The sequence below is a fragment of the Pomacea canaliculata genome, linkage group LG3, assembly GCF_003073045.1.
Source record: "Pomacea canaliculata isolate SZHN2017 linkage group LG3, ASM307304v1, whole genome shotgun sequence".
NCBI lineage: Eukaryota > Metazoa > Mollusca > Gastropoda > Architaenioglossa > Ampullariidae > Pomacea > Pomacea canaliculata.
The window spans coordinates 12,563,524-12,591,083 of record NC_037592.1 but is presented as its reverse complement, the minus strand read 5'-3'; the positions used below and the strand labels follow the sequence as shown (position 1 = coordinate 12,591,083).

At 37.9% G+C, this 27,560-nt stretch overlaps 3 protein-coding genes and 2 long non-coding RNA genes across 12 annotated transcripts; 2 read left to right on the top strand and 3 right to left on the bottom strand.

Moving 5' to 3' along the window:
- Positions 1-20,349, bottom strand: LOC112559775. Of its 4 annotated transcripts, XM_025231172.1 has the most exons (10): positions 8,990-9,046; positions 7,999-8,063; positions 6,624-6,740; positions 5,977-6,068; positions 5,288-5,400; positions 4,509-4,657; positions 3,548-3,632; positions 2,910-3,042; positions 2,489-2,574; positions 1-2,060 (listed from the first exon to the last, which is right to left on the bottom strand). In XM_025231172.1, exons 3-10 carry the CDS (start codon positions 6,630-6,632, stop codon positions 1,102-1,104), a joined length of 1,626 nt encoding a protein of 541 aa, XP_025086957.1. In that variant the 5' UTR covers positions 6,633-6,740; positions 7,999-8,063; positions 8,990-9,046; the 3' UTR covers positions 1-1,101. The 4 variants fall into 4 exon arrangements, with proteins under 4 accessions (XP_025086957.1, XP_025086959.1, XP_025086955.1 ...); XM_025231174.1 differs by lacking the exons at positions 7,999-8,063; positions 8,990-9,046 and adding an exon at positions 20,243-20,349; XM_025231170.1 differs by lacking the exon at positions 8,990-9,046 and having other exon boundaries at positions 7,999-8,131.
- On the top strand, positions 8,104-11,673 carry LOC112559779. The gene is made up of 3 exons (XR_003098369.1): positions 8,104-8,225; positions 10,210-10,304; positions 10,902-11,673. It is a non-coding gene; the product is annotated as an uncharacterized LOC112559779 (long non-coding RNA).
- On the bottom strand, positions 13,089-19,533 carry LOC112559776. The gene is made up of 8 exons (XM_025231175.1): positions 18,855-19,533; positions 18,449-18,540; positions 17,914-18,026; positions 16,874-17,022; positions 15,900-15,987; positions 15,275-15,407; positions 14,891-14,976; positions 13,089-14,464 (listed from the first exon to the last, which is right to left on the bottom strand). Exons 1-8 carry the CDS (start codon positions 19,005-19,007, stop codon positions 14,169-14,171), a joined length of 1,110 nt encoding a protein of 369 aa, XP_025086960.1. The 5' UTR covers positions 19,008-19,533; the 3' UTR covers positions 13,089-14,168.
- LOC112559778 lies at positions 19,672-24,660 on the top strand. 3 transcript variants are annotated; one of them, XR_003098367.1, is made up of 6 exons: positions 19,672-19,716; positions 20,408-20,464; positions 21,528-21,609; positions 22,648-22,852; positions 23,864-23,986; positions 24,521-24,660. It is a non-coding gene; the product is annotated as an uncharacterized LOC112559778 (long non-coding RNA). The 3 variants fall into 3 exon arrangements; XR_003098366.1 differs by lacking the exon at positions 19,672-19,716 and having other exon boundaries at positions 20,332-20,464; XR_003098365.1 differs by lacking the exons at positions 19,672-19,716; positions 20,408-20,464 and having other exon boundaries at positions 21,199-21,609.
- On the bottom strand, positions 22,053-27,260 carry LOC112559777. 3 transcript variants are annotated; one of them, XM_025231178.1, is made up of 8 exons: positions 27,001-27,260; positions 26,409-26,512; positions 25,840-25,877; positions 25,506-25,579; positions 24,528-24,726; positions 23,837-23,963; positions 23,518-23,582; positions 22,053-22,937 (listed from the first exon to the last, which is right to left on the bottom strand). In XM_025231178.1, exons 2-8 carry the CDS (start codon positions 26,501-26,503, stop codon positions 22,495-22,497), a joined length of 1,041 nt encoding a protein of 346 aa, XP_025086963.1. In that variant the 5' UTR covers positions 26,504-26,512; positions 27,001-27,260; the 3' UTR covers positions 22,053-22,494. The 3 variants fall into 3 exon arrangements, with proteins under 3 accessions (XP_025086963.1, XP_025086962.1, XP_025086961.1); XM_025231177.1 differs by having other exon boundaries at positions 25,840-25,892; positions 27,008-27,259; XM_025231176.1 differs by having other exon boundaries at positions 25,840-25,892; positions 27,001-27,258.
- Between the last annotated feature and the right edge of the window lie 300 nt (positions 27,261-27,560).

The following is a 27,560-nucleotide window of genomic DNA, read 5'->3' as shown; positions in this document are numbered from 1 at the left end:
TTAGATTAATTTATTTATTCGTTGATACAGAACTCACCCCATACTACATTTGTGTGCAGTTGCATCGAACATCTAAAAACTAAGTTAGATATGACAGGAAGATGGACAGAAAAAAACAATGAACACTTCAAGGAGACATTTGTATGCACTACAACAGCTACACAGTCATTCGTTGTTTTACTTTGCACAAATGTGTCTGTATGGTCATTCTGTCACAGAATGTTATTACAAATCTTTAAAACATTTTTTTCTAAAATATACTCTCACCTTAATGTCAAAAGGGTTGTGTCTCTTTATAAGAGATTTTATTCAACAAGGACAATGGCGGAAGAGCAGACAGGGGTTAGTTGTTAAGTCCCGTATTCATGCTTAGCAAAACAAGGAAGTGATTCTTGAAAAATAAACTTTATTAAATAAATGGAAAAAACAGTTTTAATAAGAACGCTTTACAGGCAGAAACACTTTTCTAACATATACTGTGCTGTAAAATATGAATTAAGGTAGTGAACTATTTCCAGGTGCTGGAACTATTTACATCAATCTCCAGTAGGCTTGAAGGGGAGAGAGAAGTGCTCGGCACTTGAACTGAGACATCACTAAAATGGAGATGCTTATAATCAAGTTAATAAATTAATATCAAAGATGTATTTCATCAAAAGCATTTTCATAATTCAAGCAATATGTGATTGAGGGTATTTAAGTTCCTTTTGTTGTTTTTTTTTCTAGCTCAGATTCGGAAACATCTCAGGATGTAGAGTAAACTATCTCTTCATCTCGAGGAAGAATCTTCTGAAACACCGGAAGAGCCACGAGCAGTCCTTTGTCTGGCTGATAACTGTGTTTTAGTCGTACAGGTCACGTGTTTTATGTCACGCACGTGAGATGAGGGGATGAGGGCCAGTTGCATTCGTCAGTCTCATTGCATTACAGTAAAAGTATTTTCTAGCGATGACCAGCAGACGAAAACCATTGCATACTTTTATGCTGAAAGCAAAAGAAGTAACTTGAAAGGGAAAAGTTAGCACTCCGCTAGTTGTCATTTAATGGTTATTACACTAATCATGTAATTTATTACGTGGTGTTGAGATACATTAACATCAATCACATGATGATGCTGCGACAAGACCCAGCTACGGAGTCGTTGTCGCTGACGACTGTAGCCAGCTCGTAGTCACTAGACACAAGGACCTCGGCACGATGAGCATCTTGAAGATGGCGAGAGTTTTCTGTGCATGGCTGTTCGAGAAGTCTGATGTCTGGATCATTGGGGCTGCTGTAGTCGTGTACATCGTCATTATGATCATTATTGATGCTGCCGTCCTCATCATCATCACGTGGTTCATGTAGAGGTTCGAGTTCAAAGTATTCATGCCTCTCGATGGCTGTCAGAAGGCCGTCTTTCAGACGCTCTTCTTGATGATCATCAGAAGCAGAGGGACCACAAGACAAGCTCTTCGGGTTGTCTTCCCTCCTTCCTGGGATGTTAAAACTTTGGGATGCTTCGGTTTCCTTCGTCTTGTTTCTGATATCAGTTGTGACGGTTGCCAGCTCGTAGCCACAAGACGAAGTGTTATCCCGCCTGTGCGCAATAGTCTGGAGATGCTGGTAATTGCCATCACCAGACAATGCTTTGCTCTGGTTGTCATGACGATGAAGTCTGTCGTACTCATCCGCGTCGTCGGAACGAGGTTCGAGAGGGTCTGGGGAACGTGCCTGCCGTAAGGTGGCGCTCTGGTGTCTGAGAGGTTCAGAAGGTCTAGAGATAGTAACCGTGTCAGCGATTCTCGCATATCCATCCTCGTCGATGTTGGGAAGATGTTGAGTAGCCATCATTTGCTGGGAAAAAGTAGGCGGCGCTGTGATGTTCTTCTTCTTGTCTGGCGGCGTCATAGGTGTGTACTCTGTAGTCTCAGCTTCACTGACAACATGAAGATGACAGTACACGCCAGCTCCAGAGTCTTGATCGTTAGGAACAGTAGAAGTCTCTGGCTGGAGAACAGATGCCACGTCACTGGGCAGGTTGGGTACCTGGGCCAAGGAATGGACATCCTCGCAATTGTCTAAGGAAAAGAAAAACACAAGATGTTGCTAACTTCAGACGTTTTTGAAAACGTAGAATTCATGATTGGCACGGGATGCACACCATCATACATTAGTATATAAACATGAACATACCTCAAATAAACACATATGTATATTAAAACCTTGTGGCCATGTAATCTTACTTCCCTGTTCTCTTGTTCGCGCACATACACCTCAAGAGGAAGTTTACAGAAAAGCAATTTTTCAGAGAAACATAAGGACAAGGAACCGCCTGAAATAGTGAACAAAACTTGGTAAAAAAAAAATTCTACGAATTGAACAGTAATCGTATAGAGGAGATATCATTTGGTTTCCGGGCCGTAAACTTAATCTGATTAAATGAAACCCTAGAACTGAATTAAACAGAATGCTTTTTCAAATATGGCTTATGAAGTTCACTGCATACTTCCTGATGCTTCTTGTTGGTCTTTGAGGTCGTGTCTGGTGTTGACCATCTCAGACATTACGGTGTTGGCAGGCGACTCTTGAAGCCTGTCATTTTTAAAAGGCATTTAAACTAATGTCAATGTTTTAGGTAAGCAAAAAACCAACTGAAATATGATTTATCTGTATTGCTCTTGTAAATCATCACAGTTTGTGTATGTATTGCTTCCTTAAAAATAGTACACGTGTGTTTGTGCATTTGTGATTGTATATGTCTATGAGAACAAGAGACGACGCAGTGTTGTTTTTATTTTATTATAAGAATTGCCGTAATACTAAATAAAGTCAACATAGATTTTTTTAACAAATTGATGTGGTATGAGTATATCGCAAATTTTGTTTTGTAAGTTACAGTTCTCGAAATAAGTTGACGTGTGACTTACGGGCTACTGCATTTCCGGTGTCTAAGCCAAGCTACGAGAAGGCCCACGAGGACTCCAACAATGAATGCCAAAAGTGCACCTAGAATGCCGGTTGTTTTGCAGGCAGGCAAATGAACGTCGTTTCCATATCCATCTTAGAAGAAAGCACAAAATAATTTATTTGATTTTCTATTTAATTGAATGGATTCTGCAAATTTCCAAAACAAAGATACTTGCTCCATATTTATCTTAAATAAAATGTTTTCACTAGCATTTCTTGATCATACCTACTTGATAACTGCAAAACTGTTTAAATAATGGCAAAATACTGAAGACTTTAAGTGCAACATATTTAAAAACTGTTATAGAAAAAATTATGTTCTGAAATAACACGTGCCTTCTGGATCAGAACTTTGTGAACTTTGACATGACTCAATGTGCGAGCTTTTACAACCCGACGGAAATAAAAAAAACAGACAGAAATAAAAAAGTAATCCGTTGTCTAGTTTAGGCTTGAATACAGCCGATGTAAAAGTTTGCAGTGAGATTAAATTAACATCCTAGTTGCAGGAAGATTAAAGTATATAGTCGGTGATCTGGAGTCATGGAGTCATTTGCGATTCGAGTAAATAACGATGTTGTGTCATTGTAATGTTTACCTTCTTTGTGGGATGATGTCGACAAACTCGAACTCAAGGACTGAGTGGTTGTGGTTGTGGCTTCTTTATTAGAGGGAGGAGGAACCTTGTAAAATAAATACATTGAAAGTCAGCTGTAATGAATTAATTATATACGAACTTTGTGAGGGAGTAAATACCAAAAACCCAGTAAAATATAGGCCATCAAAAATGTAAACAAGAAAATTGAAAGTAAATCTTATTAATAATGATAAATATGGAGACAGGACGATTTCTACGTACGCGCAAAGCAGCTTTTAGTCAAGAAGGGTCATGGGAATAATTTAAAGGACGACACGAATTCAACATTTTTTCTTTGATCGAGTTAAGTTCATTAAAATAATAATTCCTAAAGTATGAGTACATAATTATACCTTCAAATATCTTCATTCTCACTTTCCCCCAGGACAGCAGAAAAAACTTCCTCTATACAGAGAAGAGTTCCGTTGCATATAAACAGTATTTGTAACAGCGAGTCCAGCAAATCTATTCATTTCTTCTACTCACATGAAGAAACATCACTCACATTGTCGTGTACAAGAAACGATTTTTCCCAGAAAATGAAACAGCTGATTTTGGAATACATCCTACAGATTTGAACTTACTTAGAAGCTTAGACTATAGTTAAGAAAATAAAAAGGTTGAACCGAAATTCACTCAACAGATTGGTAAGTAAATCTTCTCCAGGTAAAATGTTATTGGGCAACATTTTCATTCGCCGTTGTGATAATATCAACAGCGATCTCAATGTATTACCAACAGAGCATGATGTAGAGATGTAGCTGGAAGAAGTAGGGTTGCTTGTCCTGTGGAGTGTAAAGACAATGGGTAACAGTGGTTCTCCAGTGGCCCTTCACCTTACCGGGAGGCAGCTCTCCTCATTTTATGTCTACGATATATATATATAATGTAAAGAAATGAACAATTTAAGAAATGAACTGACTTTTGTACGGCAGTTATCATCCCACCGGATACAACAGGCAGCATGTTTAGAGCAAGATTCACTGTCCAGTAAAAGGCACTTATCGTCGCACTGGATACAACAAGCAGCATGTTTACAGCAATATTCACAGTTCTTTACAGAGAAGCCACCTGTAAATGAAACAGAACGTTTAAACATTAATGTAAATGAGATGTCTGAAATTAGTTTTCTTATATGTTAGTAATAATGTGAGTAGCGTCTAGTTTCACTCGAGTTTTCAATGGAATGACACTAAAAATAGCAGATAAATTGTTGACTATTCTTGAAGAATATCTACTTTATAAATCTCCACGTTTCTTTTATTTACTATCGTTGAAATAGACTATGATTATCAAGGGAAAATAGACTTGCGCTAGTTTGTGAGTATATTTACTCTGTATACAGATGGCAAAAGTAAGGCAGCGAGAAAGAGAGAAGATGGGTACCCACTCACACAATGTTTTCTATGTAAAAGTAAGAGCTCAGATACTTCCTTCCCCTGCGACCAAAAGGTTAGGGGACTGACTGCTTGTACCTTTGTCTGTTATTACTTGTCTGCACGGTTATTAATCCGTCCATCCCTGGGATCCTCAACTTGTATCGTTCTTGTCTCAAGTGCTAACAGCATGCTCCATCATGAACATGATCATGCACTATACAAATCAAACTTTTTAATATTGTTATTAAAATTAACATTGACGGTTGGAGTCACTGAGTTTCAGCTAGTTAAATTAGTGTCACAAATGCATTTTTAAACTTACCCTGTAAATTGTAATTGTAAATGTTAGAGTGTAAACTTTTATGTGCAAGGCAAGCAGTCCCAATGGTAGTCGGGAACGTACAGGGTTTTCGCTTGTCTCCCTGTCCACCTCCCCTGATAAATCAAATTTGGATCATTGAAAGCAGGAGAAGTTATTTTTCACTCACAGACCAAAACAAGTCTCATACACCCTATCGTCTGCTCTGAATAGGATGGGACTCGTCACAAACTTATCAGCAATGCATAGCATTTGTGGTGTAAAATTAAACGTGAAAAATTTATCCAAATAGTTCAAACGTTAAAACAACTTTAAAACAAAGTTTATATCCTATTTGTGTAAGCTGGGAAAATATTAAAGCACGGTAATGTGAACATTTCTTATTGTAGGCGTCCGTCTTTCGTAATATTCGTCTTTTCTTTACATAGCAAGCACCTCGATCTCACCTCTTACTGTTTATATCTGCAAACATCATTTCAAACAGTGTCGTGCATTTGTTCTAAAGTAGTTGCGTTTGTGTTTAGCGCACTTTTAAAATCAAAGACACTGAAATATGTACAGTGAAAATGACAATACACACTGAAATAAACTATATGTTCGAAAATTAACGATAGTTAAATAAATAACTAGAAAGTTTAGACACCATGTTGTTTTAATGCGCTTTTACAATGTACTCGTCGTCTTCCTCTTACCTGTTGTCTGCCGTCACAAGAAAAAACGAATAAACCAGCAGACCCAAAGCCCATGTCTTTCTGGTGATTACACGGCGACTGTAATTCGGTGCCTGTACATTTATATAAAATATAAAACTATTTATTTAGACATCTATTAATAAATGATGGCTTCCAAAAAAACGCAGTAAACACTCACGACAGTTTCAGTCGCTCGACATTGATTTGAAAATAAATAAATAATTTATTTATCACGAGACTAAGCTAAGTGTATCTACAGCGATGAACCAATGAACATTAACGTAGACCATTACTAGGAATGATGGCTTCATTTCCTTTACTTTTATCGCTGTTTCTCTTTCTCTGTTGTAATATATGTAAAAACTCGGCCAAACGCTCGTCCTTTAGAGAAGTGGGCCCCGCTGCACAGCACGGCATTAAGCTGCTAGTGGTGTGTGTAAAAACGACAGGAGACCCCTAGCTTGGGAGGTGAATGTTGAAGACATTGGAACTTACATCAACATGCAGACCTACATCCACACGTGTTCTCAGTACATTGCCAAAAATGTACAAATACAATGAGACTTTAGGTCAATACGGATTTCAGATGTTTCTGCTACAAACGACTTTTTTAATTCTAAAGCTAAGGATCAAAAGTATGTACTTACGACAGACATCGTGGGCAGGGTGGAACGGGGCTAATGTACCCGGGCACGCGGCTGTGAAGGAGCCTGGTCTTGGTCAGTATATTTCTTTATATTTCCTTGCCTTTTCTTTCCGAATGACTGTGGAAAGAATATTAAAGCACTACACACGGAGATGTCGAGTTTTAAGTTTTCAATATAGTGACCTGAGATCACTAGTAGGGTTAGAAAGAGAAATATATTCAGGGCTATTATGTTCGCCTCACGCTGGACGAGCTCTCTGTGGATACAGATGTTTGTTACTCAAGGTCCGTCTAAAAGTCTGTACGTGCATCGGAACATAGAGATAGATATGTTTCTTTACACTCTAGTCGGAACTGACAGTGAAGAGTGAGATGTGTGACTGACATGTAGCTCCCTCTACAAACAGAGGAAGTGAGGACTCGACCCTTGCCTGCAGGACAGTTGTGTCACACATATCTACTTGCTTCGTATTTACTGAATTAAGATCGCAATGAATCTGTTTATCTTCCCGCTTCTACATCGCATGCAGTAGCTGCACAGATGCTCCTTGAGTCACAAACTTAATTGAAAGAACTAAAAATAGAAAACGGCGATTTCTCTATCAGATGAACAGTTTGCGAGAAAAGCTGAGAACTACATCGGCACCCATCCTTTGTCAGACTGTACTCATACTGCATTTTTGTTTTTAATGTCGTTAAATGGGATAACCTATTTTTTTTCTAATCCTCTTTTAGAATTAACAGCACTAATCGGCTAAGTAGCTTTTGATTTCTCTTTTTAAAGTGAACAAGTATGTGAACCAATGGACGTGGAGGCTGACGGATGTAGCTTCACTCGAACTTTTGGTACATGATTTTTTTTTATTTTGATGATATAGGGGGTTGTAGTACACTTTAACCGCAGTGTAAATGTAAGTCTTTAACTGGGTATTCAGTGAACATAAAAGACAACACTTGAGGAATTTTATTCTTTTCATCTGCAGGCCTTTTCCCATTTGTTTTGTTTACGAGAGTGATTTTTTTCATGCAGAGACTGCCTGAGTGTTTTTATGTATAGCACGACTCAAGAATGAATTAACTATTTATCACTGACATCCTTAGATTTGTCGAACACCCTGCACCTCATGAACTGTAGACAAACGTAGCAGATACTCTTCAAAACATTTGTTATATATTGCCTGTACCATCGTTCAAGGATCGTTCACTGAGCGTTCTAGTCAGAGTGAATCTTGACACTCCACATGTAATCGTACTACTATTAAAAAAAATAATTTGTCATTTTTAATTAATGATCAATCCGAGGTGCCCGTAAATGAGCTAATAGCGAGTTTGGAAAATGAGTCTTGCACTAAAACAAAAGAGTTAAGTATACTTACTCGTTGACTGTTCTGAGAAAATGTAGAGATGTGTTCGTTCTGTCGCGTTTCCCAAACTTTTCATCCTGTCGGACAGATGATTAACTTCCCTGTGTATTGCCAGTCACCAAGGATAAGACCTGCCTACGATATTTGTGTTAAGTGTTTTGTTTATTATGTATATTTGACAGATGGTTACCAGAACTTTACTTTAGTGTTGTCTTATGTGGTTCTCCAGACCTAAAATGGTAAGCTGATGTTGACTAATATCTGACGCTAAATATTTAATAGCTCGCCATGTACGCCGTCAGATGTTGTCACCTTTGTCAAGATTGCTGCGATGTTTAAATATTATTATCAGCAAAGACTATGAAGTAACTTACAAAATAAAGCAAAACAAAAGACTTTTGTCTATACTTTGAAACTGATTTTTCGAAATACTTTACTTTGACATGAACTAGCATGTTTCAAAGTAACGAAATCAGAATAGATTAGCGGAATGTTGTATCTGACATGTCATTCACAGACATCATTTGTATAGTTTCTTTCTATCAATAATATCGTGTGTAGTAAGCGAGGCTTGCAGTCTTTGACATCCTGTGTCAGGCAGACTTTGCTGTCGGGGGACATGCTCTCAGTTGACAATTTTCCCGACCACACCATTATCAGTGTACACATCACTACCATTAATCTGTCCTAAATAGCAAGATTAACAATCTTCCTGATCGTCATAGACTGGATCATGAGAAGAACAACCTCTAACAGCAACACGGGCGTTCAGTGGACATTCGCCAGGCATCTTGAGGATCTTGACTTTGCAGATGACATCAGCCTGCTATCCCACAAGCAACAACACGCACAGACAAAGCTCACTCGGCTCGCAGAAGAAGCAGCAATGACTGGCCTGACCATCAACATCAAAAAGACGGTTGTAATGCGGGTCAGCACAAAGCAAGAAGCCCCACTCCAACTACATGGAGAATGTATTACAGAGTCTGACCGTTTCACCTACCTTGGCAGCATAGTCAGCAGCAAAGACGGAGGTACAGATGAAGATGTCAGAAGCCGAATAAACAAAGCCAGGCTTGCATTCCACTCCCTAAGACCTATCTGGCACTCCAAGGCTTTGTCTCTACACACCAAGATCCGCCTCTATAATACCAATGTAAAGTCAGTCCTTCTGTATGGATCTGAGACATGGCGGGTGACAAATGCCATCACCAACAAGATACAGACATTCATCAATAAATGTCTGCGCCGTATTCTTAACATCCGATGGCCTGAGAAGATCTCCAATACCGCCCTGTGGGAGAGAACCAACCAAAACCCTGCCAGCCTAGACATCAAGAAGCGAAAGTGGGGCTGGATTGGCCACACTCTACGAAAGCCAGCCGACAATATAACGCGACAAGCTCTGGGCTGGAACCCACAGGGGAGACGCAAGGTTGGGAGACCCAGACAGACGTGGAGACGATCAGTCCACAGAGAGGCAGAGACAGCTGGCATGACATGGTCCCAACTAGAAAGGGATACCCTGGACCGGGTCCGATGGCGGCGTGTGGTTGCGGCCCTATGCTCCACTGGGTGCGAATAGGAACGAAGAAGAAGAAATAGCAAGATAAACCAAGATCGTGGCTTTGATAGTATACTTCTATTCGTTGATCCAGTTATAAACCAACCAATCAGAAAGTCTGTTTCTATTCTCAGGTCTACTTCCTGCTGTTCTAGAGCAATTTTGAATTTATTCTGAGCGATTTGTTTCTTGAAAATAATGAGTGGCTATCAAGCGATTTCAATGAGGATGACTTTGCTGGTGACACTAGCGAAGAATGTGTTGTTGAAAGCGAGTTCGCTAATGATTTTAATTTATTTGAGCCAGTCTGTTTGCTTCTAATTGATGGTTTTTGGCGATGTCGATGAAGGCCGGTAGCCCACGTAGATGTGTTGATTTTTTGTTAATAATAAATTATGAATTTTCTTGGATTATTGTTGTCACAGAACTGAAAGTATGCAATATACATTACTTTTATTACAAAAGTTCAAGTTCGCTCCCTTCCAAAAATGTATAGGTTTCGTGCTCTAATGTTTACCTGAGAGCAGCAATGACAAAAACAAACATCACCAATGACGTCATAAGAAACACGTCATTGTTTTATGACGTAATTATATTTTTATGTCTTTAATGGTGTCTACTTCCTGTTAGAGCTAGTGCACCGTCAGATATTTTTTCAGAAATGTCTGCAAAAGAAGACGCCATTATCCACTCAGGAAGAGCTTCACACAGGCCTGTGACCACATCACCAGACCAGGTCGTATGTTGTGTGTTGGTGAGTCTGTTCTTGTTGGAAGGGAGTAGGTAATTTTGTAAGACCTCTACTTGACTTCTCATTAACTGCATTAACATGAAATGCTTTCATCATATTGCACAAATATTTAAATTTGTGACAATTTCTCAGTTTGTTGAACGTATTATCTACAACTTAGCGACCTGTTTGAATGTAGATTTGTAGCCAATTCACGAAAGACCTAAACCATACCTTGAAGAATTATAAATTTTAAGCGAAAGTCATGTGGTCAGCTGTCATATATCCTAAGAATTCGATGACGGATAATGTCAACAAGTGCACAAACAATTTTGCTTTCGAAATCTTATGGTTCCCAACTTAAGACACGACTAGGAAATGCTGGAGAAAAATGGGAAATAAGAGGGCTAATGTTTCTTGCAACTTGAAAACTTCAAATTGATAAATAAATATTGAAGTGTTATAACTTTAAGAACGTTTAAGTTTATTAACAAAGCTCATGGAAGAATAACTTTAACAGTAAGAATCAGATTTGTATTTAAGAGTTAGTGAAGGTACACTAGCGCAATATCTATGTACATGTATGCAGATGAATTATTGTTTCTTTTCTTTTAAAAAAAGGACCACCTACGCGCCCCCCTTGTAGGCACGTCGCGACCCCCCGGGGGGGGGGGGGGTGTGCGCCCCACAGGTTGAGAACCACTGGGCTAAGCGTTGGTCTTGGCAGACAAACAACAATCCACCTATACACGTCCATGGTTGGAGATTCTCCTGTTGTCGAAAGGCAGTGGCCGTGTCGGCAAAGTCGTCGCACCGCGAGGGTCACGGACAAGTGACCTCCGTGAGTTGATGACACGCAAGCTGTTGCGGTGGAGGATCAAAAGGCTAGCAGGTGGCGAAGTCTGGACGGTAATTTTTTCTGACATAGACTCACACTGCACTTGCTATACTTGGCACTATTTATGCATGCATATGTCGTGCACTCTGTGCCTCAGCGGATTACAAAATAGTCTAAGAATAACTAAGTAATTTCTCGTACAAATAACTCAAGGGGTTAACATGAACAGAAAGACATGAAGTCACCGGCTGGTCAGTGTCATAATTTAATAATTTTTCATAAGGATGTAATAAAAAGAAAAAAAGTAGGATCGATGGCGCATCATATAATGGAAACAAAATTTATATTATTGGCGCAGTACATGAATGCATGAGCAGTTATCTATCATGGGGTTTATATCATGGCGCCTAATGTTGCGACAAAGACCCAGCTAATGTCTGAGTCACAGCTAATGTGGGTCTTTGTCGCTCACGACTGCAGCTAACTGCAAATGCTGCTCCCTTTGCTCGCCATCATTAAGCCGTTGGCGGGCTGGTTTCCGCTTCCGGACGATGCCCTGGTCTGCAGAGCAAAGTAACAGAGAAAGTGCGGATGTTGAAAACAGAGTGATTATTTTAAAAGTGCACAGAACATAATCAGCACTGGTAATCTGCTGTGTGTCACAGCTCCCACTAAAAGATAGACATTTTGTATACAAAGAAAGGTTAATATTTAAAGCACGAGAATAAAAATCAAATAAAAGGGATGGAAAGATTCACAAAGAACATTTTTAAAACTAAAATCAAATCTTGAGTCTACGATTGCTTACTACTTTATTCTGTCTCTACTATACAGGTCTTACAGTGAATCCCATTCCTAAATTCTTATCGGCGCAATTAGTCTCTTGTATGATTGACTGTCGGTCTGTGTGTAGTCTTGCGTGTCCAGCGCATTGAGCTCGCATACACTGCCCATTGTCTCTGCGATACTCAAGATCTTTACTTATATGGTACATAGACTGTCAAAACGCCTTTGTATATTTTGCGCAGATAATACTCGATTTTGTTTATGGTAAAATGATTCTATTTTCTCTAGTGCTAATCAGGAAAAGTGTCAGGATGCGAAAGGAACTGTCTTTATCTCGAGGAAGCAGAGAGAACGAAGTCCCACGAGTCTTCGTATTATCTTATTAAGAATGCATCCTTTGTCTGACACGCATGCTTTCATCTGTAATATTGTTTGAGTCTAACACATCGAGTTCATCAAGTCAGTTGCATACCCAAAAATACACGATCTGCTAATACAGTTTGCTTCATTATAATAATTTTAATATTCTTAACATTTTCGTAAGAAGACCAACAAAGAAAGACCTCTACATCCTTCTCTGCTTGAAAATGAGCTAGTGAGATGCGATTAACGCGAGGGCTTTATAGTTAAATGAACTATAAAAATACTGAAATAACTTTGTAAATGTTAGCAGCCAAAGCCGTGCATAATACTGCTAACACCACCATTACAAATAACACCACTGCCTTCACTATCACCACTACACTCATTTATCACCACAACTACAGTCACAAACATCGCCATTAGATTAATTTATTTATTTGTTGATACAGAACTCACCCCATACTACATTTGAGTGCAGTTGCACCAAAGATCTAAAAGCTAAGTTAGATATGACAGGAAGATGGACAGAAAAAACAATGAACACTTCAAGGAGATATTTGTATGCACTACAACAGCTACACTTTCTTCTACAATCATCCGTTGTTTTATTTTGCAAAAATGTGTATTTATGGTCATTCTGTCACAGAATGTTATTACAAATCTTTAAAACATTTTTTTCTAAAATATACTCTCACAAATAATGTCATAAGGGTTGTGTCTCTTTATGAGAGTTTTTTATTCAACAAGGACAATGGCGGAAGAGCAGACAGATGGGTTAGTTGTTAATTCCCATATTCATGCTTAGCAAAACAAGGAAGTGATTCTTGAAAAATAATTTTTATTAAATAACTGGAAAAAACAGTTTTATTAAGAACGCTTTACAGACGGAAACACTTTTCTAACATATGCTGTGCTGTAAAATATGAATCGAACAAGGTAGTTAACTATTTCCAGGTGCTGGAACTATTTACAGAAATGTCCATTAGGTTCTAAGGGGAGAGAGAAGTGATCGGCACTTGAATTGAGGCATCACTAAAATGGAGATGCATATAATCAAATTAATAATTTAATATCAAAGATGTATTTCATCAAAAACCATTTTCATAATTAATATTTTGCAATAAGTGCTTGGGGGTATTTAAATTTCTTTTGTTTTGTTTTTTGTTGTTGTTTTTTTTTTCTAGCTCAGATTCGGAAACATCTCAGGATGTAGAATAACTATCTCTTCATCTCGATGAAGAATATTCTGAAACAGAGGAAAAGCCACGAGGAGTCCTTTGTCTGGCTGACAACTGTTTTAGTCGTACAGGTCACGTACGTGAGATGAGGGGATGAGGGCCAGTTGCATTCGTCAGTCTCATTGCATTTCAGTAAAAGTATTTTCTAGCGATGACCATCAGACGAAAACCATTGCATACTTAAATGCTGAAAGCAAAGGAAGTAACTTTAAAGGGAAAAGTTAGCACTGTGCTAGTTGTCATTTGATGGTTATTACACGTAAATATTACGTGGTGTTGAGATACATTAAGGTCAATTACATGATGATGCTGCGACAAAATCCAGCTACAGAGAGCTTTTGTCGCTGACGACCTTAGCCAGCTCGTAGTCAGTACGTTGTCATTGGTTGTCATGACGATCAAGCCTTCTGCGTCGTCGAAACGTACCTCGAGAGGGTCTAGGGAGAGTGCCTGCCGTAAGGTGGCGCTCTGATGTCTGAGAGGTTCAGAAGGTCTAGAGCAGTGGTTATTAAAGGATGTTCGATCGAACCCTAGGGGTTCGGTGAGTCGGTCTCGGGGGTTCGGCGGAGCCTCCGCCACGGAGGTCAAGACACACCCGCAATTCGTGATGACACTAAAGAAGTGTTCGGTGAATGTGCATATGAAACTTGTGGGTTCGGTACCTCAAACAAGGTTAAGAACCACTGGTATCTCATATCCAGCCTCGTCGATGTTGGGAAGATGTTGAGTAGCCATCATTTGCTGGGAAGCAGGCGGCGTTGTGATGTTGTTCTCGTCTGGAGGCGTCAGAGGTGTGTACTCTGTAGTCTCAGCTTCACTGACAACACGAAGATGAGAGTACACGCCAGCTCCAGAATCTTGATCGTTAGGAACAGTAGAAGTCTCTGGCTGGAGAACAGATGCGACGTCACTGGGCAGGTTGAGTACCTGGGCCAAGGAATGGACATCCTCGCAATTGTCTAAGGAAAAGAAAAACACAAGATGTTGCTAACTTCAGACGTTTTTGAAAACGTAGAATTCATGATTGGCACGGGATGCACACCATCACACATTAGTGCAAAAACATGTACATACCTCAAATAAATAAAAATGTATATTAAAACCTTGTGGCCATGCAATCTTACTTCCCTGTTCTCTTGTTCGCGTACATACACCTCAAGAGGAAGTTTACAGAAAAGCAATTTTTCACAGAAATATAAGGACAAGGAACAGCCTGAAATAGTGAACAAAACTTGGTAAAAACAAATTCTAGCTATTAAACAGTAATCCTTTAGGGGAGACGTATTTGGTTTCCAAGCCGTAAACTTAATCTGATAAAATGAAACCCTAGAACTGAATTAAACAAAATGCTTTTTCAAATATGGCTTTTGAAGTTCACTGCATACTTCCTGATGCTTCTTGTCGGTCTTTGTGGTCGTGTCTGGTGTTGACCATCTCAGACATTCCGGTGTTGGCAGGCGACTCTTGAAGCCTGTAATTTTGAAAAGGCATTTAAACTAATGTGAATGTTTTTAGGTAGACAAAAACCCAACTGAAAGATGATTTATCTACATTGTTCTTGTAAAGCCTCACAGTTTGTGTACGTATTGTGATTGTATATGTCTGTGAGAACAAGAGAAGACGCAGTGTTATTTTCATTTTATTATAAGAAGTGCCGTAATACTAAATAAAGTCAACAGATATTTTTAACAAATTGATGTGGTAGGAGTATATCGCAAATTTTGTTCTGTAAGTTGCAGTTCTCGAAATAACGGTAATTTTTGACATACGGGTTACTGCATTTCCGGTGTCTAAGCCAAGCTACGAGAAGGCCCACGATGACTCCAACAATGAATGCCAAAAGTGCACCTAGAATGCAGATTGTTTTGCAGGCAGACAAATGAACGTCGTTTCCATCTCCATCTTGGAAGAAAGCACAAAATAATTTATTTGATTTTCTATTTAGATGAATGGATTCCGCGAATTTCCGAAACAAAGATACTTGCTCCATATTTATCTTAAAACGTTTTCACTAGCATTTCTTGATCATACCTACTTCCTTGATAGCTGCAAAACTGTTTAAATAATGGCAAAATACTGAAGACTTTAAGTGCAACATATTTAAATGCTGTTATAGAAAAAATTAAATTAAGAATATTTTCTGAAATAACACTTGCCTTCTGGATCTGAACTTTGTGAACTTTGACATGACTCAATGTGCGAGCTTTTACAACCAGACAGACAGAAATAAAAAAATAATCCGTTGTCTAGTTTAGGCTTGAATGTAGCCGATGTAAAAGTTTGCAGTGAGATTAAATTAACATCCTAGTTGGAGGAAGATAAAAGTATATAGAAGTGATCTGGAGTCATTTGCGATTCGAGTAAATAACGATGTTGTGTCATTATAATGTTTACCTTCTTTGTGGGTTGATGTCGACAAACTCGAACTCAAGGATAGAGTGGTTGTGGATTTTGGGGCTTCTTTATTAGAGGGAGGAGGAACCTTGTAAAATAAATACATTGAAAGTCAGCTGTAATGAACTAATTATACACGAACTTTGTGAGGGAGTAAATACCAAAAAACCAGTAAAATATAAGCCATCAAAAATGTAAACAAGAAAATTGAAAGTAAATCTTATTAATAATGATAAATATGGAGACAGGACGATTTCTACGTACGCGCAAAGCAGCTTTTAGTCAAGAAGGGTCATGGGAATAATTTAAAGGACGACACGAATACAACATTTTTTCTTTGATCGAGTTAGGTTCATTAAAATAATAATTTCTAAAGTATGAGTACATAATTATATCTTCAAATATCTTCATTCTCACTTTCCCCCCGGAGAGCAGAAAAAAATTTCTCTATACAGAGAAGAGTTCCGTTGCATATAAACAGTGTTTGTTACAGCGAGTCCAGCAAATCTATTTATTTCTTCTACTCACATGAAGAAACATCACTCACATTGTCGTGTATAAGAAACGATTTTTCCGAGAAAATGAAACAGCTGATTTTGAAATACATCCTACAGATTTGAACTTAGAAGCTTCGACTGAAGTTAAGAAAATAAAAAGGTTCAACCGAAATTCACTCAACAGATTGGTAAGTAAATCTTCTCCAGGTAAAATTTTTATTGGGCAACATTTTCATTCGATGTTGTGTTAATATCAACAGCGATCTCAATGTATTACCAACAGAGCATGATGTAGCTGGAAGACAAAGATGTAGCTGGAAGAAGTAGGGTTGCTTGTCCTGTGGAGTGTAAAGACAATGGATAACAATGGTTCTCGAGTGGCCCTTCGCCTTACAGGGAGGCAGCTCTCCTCATTTTATGTTTGCGATAAATATACATGTAATGCAGAGAAATGAACAATTTAAGAAACGAACTTACTTCTGTACAGCAGCTTTCCTCGCACTTGATACAACTGGCATCATCTGTAGAGCAAGGTCTGCAGTCCAGTAAAAGATTGTTATCGTCCCACCGGATACAACAGGCAGAATCTTTAGAGCAATATTTACAGTCCGTTACAGAGAAGCCAACTGTAAATGAAACAGAACGTTTACACATTAATGTAAATGAGATTTCTGAAATTAGTTTTCTTATATGTTACTAATAATGTGAGTAGCGTCAAGTTTCACTCGAGTTCTCAATGGATTGACATTAAAAATAACAGATAAATTGTTCACTCTTCTTGAAGAATATCTACTTTATAAATCTCCACGTTTCTATTATTTACTATCTTTGAAATAGACTATGATTATCAAGGTAAAATAAACTTGCGCTCGTTTGTCAGTATATTTATTAGATTACAAATAATGTTGTTCTGGTGTGTCACTCTCGTCACTCTTCGCTTATTTAGCTACGTTTGTTCCACACAAAAAATTATATCGGATGTTTATATTGCTCTTCCTCATATGTGTAAATAAATCAATTCGAAGTATCCCATTGTGGGCAGTTTAGATGTTAAAGCGAAGGCACGCATTGTACCCAGCGGTTCGAAACTAGCGTAGCGCACCATACTTCCCCATTTTCACTTTATTGTAAAGTAGATACCTTACTCTGTATACAGATGGCAACAGTAAGGCAGCGAGAAAGAGAGAAGATGGGTACCCAATCACACAATGTTTTCCATGTAAAAGTAAGAGCTCAGATACTTCCTTCCCCTGTGACCTAAAGGTTAGGGGACTGACTGCTTGTACCTTTGTCTGTTATTACTTGTCTGCACGGTTGTTAATCTGTCCAACCCTCGGATCCTCGGATCTACGTGTATCGTTCTTGTCTCAAGTGCTAACAGCATGCTCCATCATGAACATGATCATGCACTATACAAATCAAACTTTTTAATATTGTTATTCAAATTAACATTGACGGTTGGAGTCACTGAGTTTCAACTAGTTAAATTAGTGTCCCAAATGCATTTTTAAACTTACCCTGTAAATTGTTCTTGTAAATGTTACAGTGTAAACATTTATGTGCAAGGCAAACAGTCCCAGTGGTAGTCGGGAAAGTACAGGGGTTTCGCTGGTGTCCCTCTCCACCTCCCCTGATAAATCAAATTTGCATCATTGAAAGCAGGAGAAGTTATTTTTTTTCACTCACAGACAAAAGCAAGTCTCTTACACACTATTGTCTGCTCTGAATAGGATGGGACTCGTCACAAACTTATCAGCAATACATAGCATTTGTGGTAAGCACCTCGATCTCACCCCTTACCGTTTTTATCTGCAAACATCATTTCAAACAGTGTCGTGCATTTGTTTTGAAGTAGTTGCGTTTGTAGCATCTTAAGTGTTTAGTGAATTTTTAAAATCAAAGACACTGAAATATGTACAGCGAAAATGACAATACACACTGAAATAAACTATATGTTCGAAACTTAACAATAGTTAAATAAATAACTAGAAAGATTTAGACACCATCTTATTTTAATGCACTTTTACAATGTACTCATCGTCTTCCTCTTACCAGGTGTCTGCCGTCACAAGAAAAAATGAATAAACCACCAGACGCAAAGCCCTTGTCTTTCTGGTGATTACACGGCGACTGTAATTCGGTGCCTGTACATTTATATAAAATATAAAACTGTTTATTTAGACATTTTTAAATGATGGCTTTCAAAAAGCGCAGTACACACTCACGACAGTTTCAGTCACTCGACACTGAATTGAAAATAAATAAATAATTTATTTATCACGAGACTAAACTAAGTGTATCTACAGCGATGAACCAATGAACATTAACGTAGACCATTACTAGGAATGCTGGCTTCACTTCCTTTACTTTTATCGTGGTTTCTTCAAATACAATGAGACTTGAGGACAATATGGATTTCAGACGTTTCTAAGGCTAAGGGTCAAAATCCTGTACTTACGACAGACATTCTCTGACTTGACCTTGTGGACAGGGTGAAACGGGTCTGATGTACCCGGGCACGCGGCTGCGAAGGAGCCTGATCTTGGTCAATATATTTCTTTATATTTCCTCTTTTTCCTTTCTGTGTAAAGAATATCAAAGCACTGCACATGGAGATGTCGAGTTTTAAGTTTTCAATATAGTGACCTGAGATCACTAGTAGGGTTAGAAAGAGAAATATATTCAGGGCTATTATGTTCGCCTCACGCTGGATGAGCTCTCTGGGGATACAGATTTTTGTTACTCAAGGTCCGTCTAAAAGTCTGTCCGTGCATCGGAACATAGAGATAGATATGTTTCTTTACACTCTAGTCGGAACTGACAGTGAAGAGTGAGATGTGTGACCGACGTGTAAGTCCCTCTACAAACAGAGGAAGTGAGGACTCGACCCTTGCCTGCAGGACAGTTGTGTCACACATATCTGCTTGCTTCGTATTTACTGAATTAAGATCGCAATGAATCTGTTTATCTTCCCGCTTCTACATAACATGCAGTAGCTGCACAGATGCTCCTTGAGTCACAAACTTCATTGAAAGAACTAAAAATAGAAAACGACGATTTCTCTATCAGATGAACAGTTTGCGAGAAAAGCTGAGAACTAGATCGGCACCCATCCTTCGTCAGACTACACTCATACTGCATTTTTGTGTTTTTTTTAAGTCTAATGCCGCTAAATGTGATAAACACTTTGTTTCCTAATCATCTTTTAGAATTAACAGCACTAATCGGCTAAGTAGCTTTTGATTTCTCTTTTTAAAGTGAACAAGTATGTGAACCAATGGACGTGGAGGCTGACGGATGTTGCTTCACTCGAACTTTTGGTACATGATTTTTTTTATTTTGATGATATAGGGGGTTGTAGTGAATTTTAACCGCAGTGTAAATGTAAGTCTTTAACTGGGTATTCAGTGAACATAAAAGACAACACTTGAGGAATTTTATTTTTTTCATCTGCAGGCCTTTTCCCATTTGTTTTGTGTACGAGAGTGATTTTTTTCATGCAGAGCCTGTCTGAACGTTTTTATGTATTGCACGACTGAAGAATGAATTAACTATTTATCACTGACATCATCAGATTTGTCGAACACCCTGCACCTCATGAACTGTAGACAAACGTAGCAGATACTCTTCAAAACATTTGTTATATATTGCCTGTACCATCGTTCAAGGATCGTTCACTGAGCGTTCTAGTCAGAGTGAATCTTGACACTCCACATGTAATCATACTACTATTAAAAAAAAATTGTCATTTTTAATTAATGATCAATCCGAGGCGCCCGTAAATGAGCTAATAGCGAGTTTGGAAAATGTGTCTTGCACTAAAACAAAAGAGTTAAGTATACTTACTCGTTGACTTTTCTGAGAAAATGTAGAGATGTGTTCGTTCTGTCGCGTTTCCAAAACTTTTCATCCTGTCGGACAGATGATTAACTTCCCTGTGTATTGCCAGTCACCAAGAATAAGACCTGCCTACGATTGTTAAGTGTTTTGTTTATTATGTTTATTTTACAGATGGTTGCTAGAACTTTACTTTAGTGTTGTCTTATGTGGTTCTCCAGACCTAAAATGGTAAGCTGATGTTGACTAATATCTGATGCTAAATATTTTAATAGCTCGTCATGTACGCCGTCAGATGTTGTCACCTTTGTCAAGATTGCTGCGAGGTTTAAATATTATTATCAGCAAAGACTATGAAGTAACTTACAAAATAAAGCAAAACAAAAGACTTTTGTCTATACTTTGAAACTGATTTTTCGAAATACTTTACTTTAACATGAACTAGCATGTTTCAAAGTAGCGAAATCAGAATAGATTAGCGCAATGTTGTATATGACATGTCATTCACAGACATCATTTGTATAGTTTCTTCCTATCAATAATATCGTGTGTAGTAAGCGAGGCTTGCAGTCTTTGACATCCTGTGTCAGGCAGACTTTGCTATCGGCGCACATGCTCTCAGTTGACAATTTCCCGACCACACCATTATCAGTGTACACATCACTTGCATTAATCTGTCCTAAATAGCAAGATAAACCATAATCGTGGCTTTGCTAGTATGCTTCTATTGGTTGATTCAGTTATAAACCAACCAATCAGAAAGTCTGTTTCTATTCTCAGGTCTACTTCCTGCTGTATTAGAGCAATTTTGAATTTATTCTGAGCGATTTGTTTCTTGGAAAAAATGAGTGGTTTATCAAGCGATTTCAATGAGGATGACTTTGCTGGTACACTAGCGAAGAATGTGTTGTTGAAAGCGAGTTTGCTAATGATTTTAATTTATTTGAGCCAGTCTGTTTGCTTCTAATTGATGGTTTTTGCCGATGTCGATGAAGGCCGGTAGCCCACGTAGATCTGTTAATAATAAATTATGAATTTTCTTGGATTATTGTTGTCACAGCACTGAAAGTATGCAATATACAGTACTTTTATTACAAAAGTTTAAGTTCGCTCCCTTCAAAAAATGTATAGGTTTCGTGCTCTAATGTTTACCTGAGAGCAGCAATGACAAAAACAAACATCACCAATGACGTCATAAGAAACACGTCATTGTTTTATGACGTAATTATATTTTTATGTCTTTAATGGTGTCTACTTCCTGTTAGAGCTAGTGCACCGTCAGATAATTTTTCAGAAATGTCTGTAAAGAGGACGCCATAAGAGCTATACACAAGCCTGTGACCACATCACCAGACCAGGTCGTATGTTGTGTGTTGGTGAGTCTGTTCTTGTTGAAAAGTAGTGGGTAATTTTGTAAGACCTCTACTTGACTTCTCATTAACTGCATTAACATGAAATGCTTTCATCATATTGCACAAATATTTAAATTTGTGACAATTTCTCAGTTTGTTGAACGTATTATCTACAACTTAGCGACCTGTTTGAATGTAGATTTGTAGCCAATTCACGAAAGACCTAAACCATACCTTGAAGAATTATTAATTTTAAGCGAAAGTCATGTGGTCAGCTGTCATATATCCTAAGAATTCGATGACGGATAATGTCAACAAGTGCACAAACAATTTTGCTTTCGAAATCTTATGGTTCCCAACTTAAGACGCGACTAGGAAATGCTGGTGAAAAATGAGAGATAAGAAGGCTAATGATTCTTGCAACTTGAAAACATCAAATTGATAAATAAATATTGAAGTGTTATATCTCTAAGAACGTTTAAGTTTATTAACAAAGTGCATGGAAGAATAACTTTAACAGTAAGAATCAGATTTGTATTTAAGAGTTAGTGAAAGTAAACCAGCGCAATATCTATGTATATGTATGAAGATAAATTATTGTTTCTTTTCTTTAAGAAATAAACCTGGATTATTTCTAACTACAGCAAAAAAAAACCTGCTAAGGTGGATTTTTGTCGCCCATGAATTTAGCTCGTAGTCAACACTGCCAGTAAATAATAATAATAATAATAATAATAAAGCATATTTCAATAGAGCCTTTCTACAGCATCATCCAGTCTCAAGGAGCTTAAAATATAAACACAGAGACATACAAATAATTATGATCTCAAAGACAGCAGTAACTGTCTTTGCTTGATGGTGTCGAGTTTCACTGTCGATGAGGTATTTTCATATATTAGCATTATAATCTTAATAGCTATGGTCATTCCTATTGCTGTTATCATCACCCGATTCGTCTCGACCATTGGCGCTGGTAGGTTCTAGCTCAAAATATATAGTCTCATCCCTTTCCAGGGCGCTGGGAGGTTCTAGCTCAAAATAAATATTCTCATTACGTTCCAGGGAGCCTGCAGCTTGGGGCATCGTGACTCTCAAACACGTGTAGTCGTCTTCGTCTCCCGAAGAAGTACAACTACTATCATCTGCAGTATCGTGGTCTGGCGACATTAAAGATGTGTTTTCTCTAGTCTTAGCTTCACTGACAACACCAAGATGGCAGCACACGCCGGCATCCGAATCTTCTTTCTTAGGAAGGACATCAGGAGAGGTCTCTGATTCGATAACAGATTTGTTGTCATTGGACGTGTCTGGTTCCTTTCTCAAATAATAGGTGTGAATATCCTCGCGGTGGTCTGCACAAAAGCATTAAAATCCTGGTCTGACTTGGAAAGTTATGTTTCTTAGTATGCAAAATATTTATTATCGGCTCTGAAAACGAATAGTTTGCTGATGTTTTCGCCCATGCAAATATAATTTAATCTGCTGAATGCCTCAAGATGGAATGCAGAATGCGATTGAGCATTTATATGTTAGGTACAGATATCTTTAATAGGCAGAGAGACGATAGAGCCACGAGGTAGCAGGAAAAAATATATAATCATTTACAAAGATATTTTAGTGAGAATAAAACCGGAAATATTGATATGAATTTCAATGCCAGAACATCTACATGCATACTCTCTCTGAGAGATAATGGAGGAGAGTGATGACAAATCAAAAGACTACTTGATTATAATTCAAAGAACATCTTGATTACAAATCAGAAGACATTTTGATAACAAATTCAAATTTTTACAGGAGGAAGGAAACTAAAATAAATGACCTCAACAGAGATACTGCACTGTAGATACAAACCCAACAATAGAATAAATAGTTTATCATGACTTAAAACATATTTGGCTCACACAAACAGAAAAGAAAAAATATATGTACCTGACGCCTCTTTTAGCTGTGCTTTTATTTCACTCACTTCATTTTCCCTAGAAGGTTCTTCATGCCTGTAATTTCATTAACATATTCAAATTCCATTAGCATTAAAACACACTTCAAATGAGTTTGAGGGACTTACCATAGCAAATATTTAACTCAAAATGTTTTTAATATTTCAGCATGTGGGGTATGTTGTTTTATAGAGAGAATGAGAGAGCCAAGGAGGTGTTAGATGTTTAGTTTTACCGCTCATAGCTCTACTCAAAAAAATGGCATGAGGATTGTAATGTAGACATTGAAAAATAATCAGCGTTGGACTCACTGTCTATTGGCCTTTTTTCGTCTTAAGAAGACCACAGCAAGGCTGAGGATCACTCCAAGAAAGAATGCCACAACAGCGCAGACAATGCCAATTATTACACAAGTCCGACTGGTGGCCGCTGTTCCCACTGGCCAAAAAGATGGAAGGGAGGTAATGTTAATGTTCTTGGCTTGATTTCTTCCCCTTAATGACTAGGCTAGTTCTCTGATTTAAATAACCAAATATAAAAAAAAATAATAATTTTGTTACAAAATGTTTTGCAAATAGTTGACCGTTCTTAGATCTGTAAGGTCAGTTACACAAATTAATGTTTAATAGCCGACAATGACGTTAATGACGGTTATTAACAAGACCAGCTTTCACCTAAGTGCTGAATTGAAACGTTGTTGTGCATTTATGTTCTTAGAAGATATTAAACAGTAAGAATAAATACTCCATGGTTTTGTTTAAGAATAAATACTCTATAGTCTTGTACTCCGCTTTAATATTATGATGTTATAGCTTGTTTTATGAAACAAATGCGCTTACACCTTAATAACAGTAGTAAACATTTGTCTATCTAGACTTAATAAGAGAAACTTCACGAATGTGTGTTTAAAATTTGCTGTCAGTGAGAAAGAGAATAAACCATAAGTCTGAAGTAGAGCATCAGGTAACTATTGCTGTCTTGTCATGTCATTATAGTGTTTACCCAGCGTGCCAGCTGCTGCAGTCAGTACAGTGGTATTCGGTGTACTCGGTGTACTCGGTGTACTCGTTGAACTCGATGTACTCGGAGTACCCGGGGTGCTTCTTGAGACAAAGGAGCCCTTCCTACAGTCACAGCGCTCTGACCACAATGTCTTCAACACCAACACGTCACATCTGCAACCTTTTCTGCTGCCGCAAACCTGTAACAGACATAAAGAAAGTCTTCATATTATAATCTTGTGTGCTAAGTGAGCAAGCGTATATATGAACTTCTGGGTGATTGTGTGCAAGCGCGCTTGCACGAGCGAACAGTATGAAAAAATTGTAACATTCATACTTTCGAAAACTAAGTAGAAACGTCCCTCTAAAATTGACATGCAATGTACATGCATATCACAAAACCGTATTCAGGATTTCCGAACCTAAGATTAGTCTTTAAGAAGATTGTGTTCGGCTACAGAGACAGTACCATGCAAATTACGATTAAATGAAACTTTTGCACTGCAAGGAGTCCTCGTCAAAAGGACAGTTATAGATACAACGATAATGGTCATCAAAACAATACAAAGCAAATTTCATTGTTATTAAACTAGATGGTGTGAACATAAAGGTAGAAGTTTGTATATTCTAGAAAAAAACTATTGCTGGAAAAAAATAATATAATAATAAAATAATAATAGTAGTAGCATCTCATAACTGAAAACTGTAACATCTGAATACAACTAGCAGACTTCACAACTTCAACTGTCTCCACCGCATAATCATAGACTTTAAAAAATATAGAGAAATTAAAAGCAGACCTCTTAGCCTTAGCTGTTCATAAAATCAGTAAACTGCCAGAACATCTTTACATTATTACTTTTAAGTTTAGCTTGAAAAAAACATATACAAGGTCCTTACTGTGCAGTTGTTTTCCTTAAAATAATATTTAAAATAATGTATCGTTATATTTGCATGTTTCGTTAAAAGCTGAGCTTACCTTATTATATATCTGATAAACAATATTGTCACATGGCCAATAACAGAAAATGTTGACGTTGCAAGATCCTGCATCTAACATAACAAAAAAGTCAAACATAAGTCAAATATGACGATGTAAGAAATATTTGCTCTTCAAGTGAGCCTGCCAATTTTTTTTATATAACATTCTCTTTTAAAGTCGCCTTCTTGTTACCTTATCTCTCTTGATCATCGTGTTATATTAAGAAGTATAGCTTATAGCTAATGATGTTCCCGAACTGTATATATGCAGTCAGAGAATTCTAGAGTGTTTAATACATCTTATGTAAAAAAATTAAATATTTTGCCTTTACCTGGCAGTGAGAGCGGGTCTCTCCTTTCTTGATGTTTCCTGGAATTAAATATCCTGCAAGTAGACAGTCTCTTACATCAAGGGATTGTGTTGCTAAGCTGGTCAATCAGCAACATCTACATGCTCCTAAATAATCAGCCATCTGAGTATGTAGGGCAATGTATATATATATACGTATACATACTAGTACTTTGTTAAGGAATCAAACACAGTCTTTAGAATTTGTTACAGCGGGGCTAGATATCGAGTGTTCAACATGTGACCAGGTTTCCTCTTGTCAGGCCGTCCTGTTAGCTGTCTTTTTGTAGTTTTTGATTGATTGATTGATTGATTGATTGATTGATTGATTGATTGATTGATTGATTGATTGATTGATTATACTGTAGAATTTAAATTTCGGCTTATTTGACAGTATGAATTGTTTCACTTTTTCTTCAATTCCTAGGGTTACTGGGTGATACCCGCACAAAATAGAGACAAAACACTGAAGACAAACGCGTTCAAAATAGGTTCTCAACATCATTACTATGATTGATCAACCTGTTTTATTAGTAGGACTGCCAAACAAACCTGTTATTGTAGGTCCTATGTGACTGTCGTCTAGTCTTTGCTGAAAGGGAACTGGAAACGGCTAGAAGAAGCAACATCCTTGTCACCAAGTTCATTTCAGGTCACTGCAAATACGTGTTAGCATTCTTGTTATTAAAGCAGACATGAGTATGTACTGTAGTGTAGTGTAAGGTATGTATTAAGTGTAGCAATCATTGCCCCAGGTTCTTGAACTGCCATCAGGGACTGCGGCAGGGTTGTGTTCTCAGCTCGACACTTTTCTCATACCTGGGGTTGGGATTCTGCTTAGTATTAATAACGATGTGAGGGATTAAGGGATTTTGTTAAGAATGCTATGCTGGTCTTCAAAATATCTTGCAGCTTACAATAACCTTCATGACCACCAAACGTGTACTCGTCGCTGTCCACCCAGTGGGAGATAACTCTTCAGTGATTAGAGCTCATGCACTTCACAAACAAGTCACAAAGAGAGAGTGGGTAAAGGTCAACACTCAGAGAAGTTCAATCAGGGGCAATCGCATCAGAATAGCGTCAGCGACAGAATAGTAACATGGTTAAATGCGCGAAAATCAGATCAAGGGACTGTACTTACGACTTTCCTTCTTTGTTCAAACAGCCGGAACTAGCAAGATGTCCAGAAACACTTAATGTTCTTGTCAAAAAGCTAAATGTGTCTCGCAGTATACTTCCTGATTTTTTCATGCAATGCTGAATGTGCTGGCTGGTTTGAGCGTTGAAAATTCTTTTCAGTATTTCAGGAAGACAATTTCCTTCCCTGTAGCCCTGTCAGTTGTGCAGAAGTGTACATACGATACGTGGCTTCAAAATGTGAGTCTCCGGCGGAAGTAAATGCTTGATGTAGAGAAACGTCAGTAATTATGACAAAATACACATAAATACATGACTCACTCCGACGGGTCCACCTCTTACGAGAGTTTTATTTGTATACATAGTACACTATTGTTCGACTATGTTATCTTCAGCTATATTAAGTTCTGTTTGACAAGGGGGTGAGCGATGGTCATACCGGAGAAAGGACGTGTGTGTGTGACTTCATCCAGTAAAAAAATGTGTTTTTAGACCCAAATTGAATGTGCGGCCTTTGAATGACAGATGACAGTATACTTATGGATATATATATATATGCTATGG

Coding starts and splice junctions, on each gene's coding strand:
- LOC112559775 (XM_025231174.1), bottom strand. Junction 3,633..4,508: donor ATGATAACTGCCGTACAAAA/GTCAGTTCATTT, acceptor TTATTTTACAAG/GTTCCTCCTCCCTCTAATAA. Junction 2,575..2,909: donor CACCGGAAATGCAGTAGCCC/GTAAGTCACACG, acceptor TAAAAATGACAG/GCTTCAAGAGTCGCCTGCCA.
- LOC112559776 (XM_025231175.1), bottom strand. CDS start 19,007: ATGTGCAGTGCTTTGATATTCTTTACACAGAAAGGAAAAAGAGGAAAT. Junction 18,027..18,448: donor CTTGTGACGGCAGACACCTG/GTAAGAGGAAGA, acceptor TTGATTTATCAG/GGGAGGTGGAGAGGGACACC. Junction 14,465..14,890: donor CCGACAAGAAGCATCAGGAA/GTATGCAGTGAA, acceptor TCTTTTCCTTAG/ACAATTGCGAGGATGTCCAT.
- LOC112559777 (XM_025231177.1), bottom strand. CDS start 26,503: ATGAACTTGGTGACAAGGATGTTGCTTCTTCTAGCCGTTTCCAGTTCC. Junction 24,727..25,505: donor TTTATCAGATATATAATAAG/GTAAGCTCAGCT, acceptor TGTCTGTTACAG/GTTTGCGGCAGCAGAAAAGG. Junction 23,583..23,836: donor CGAAAAAAGGCCAATAGACA/GTGAGTCCAACG, acceptor ATGAAATTACAG/GCATGAAGAACCTTCTAGGG.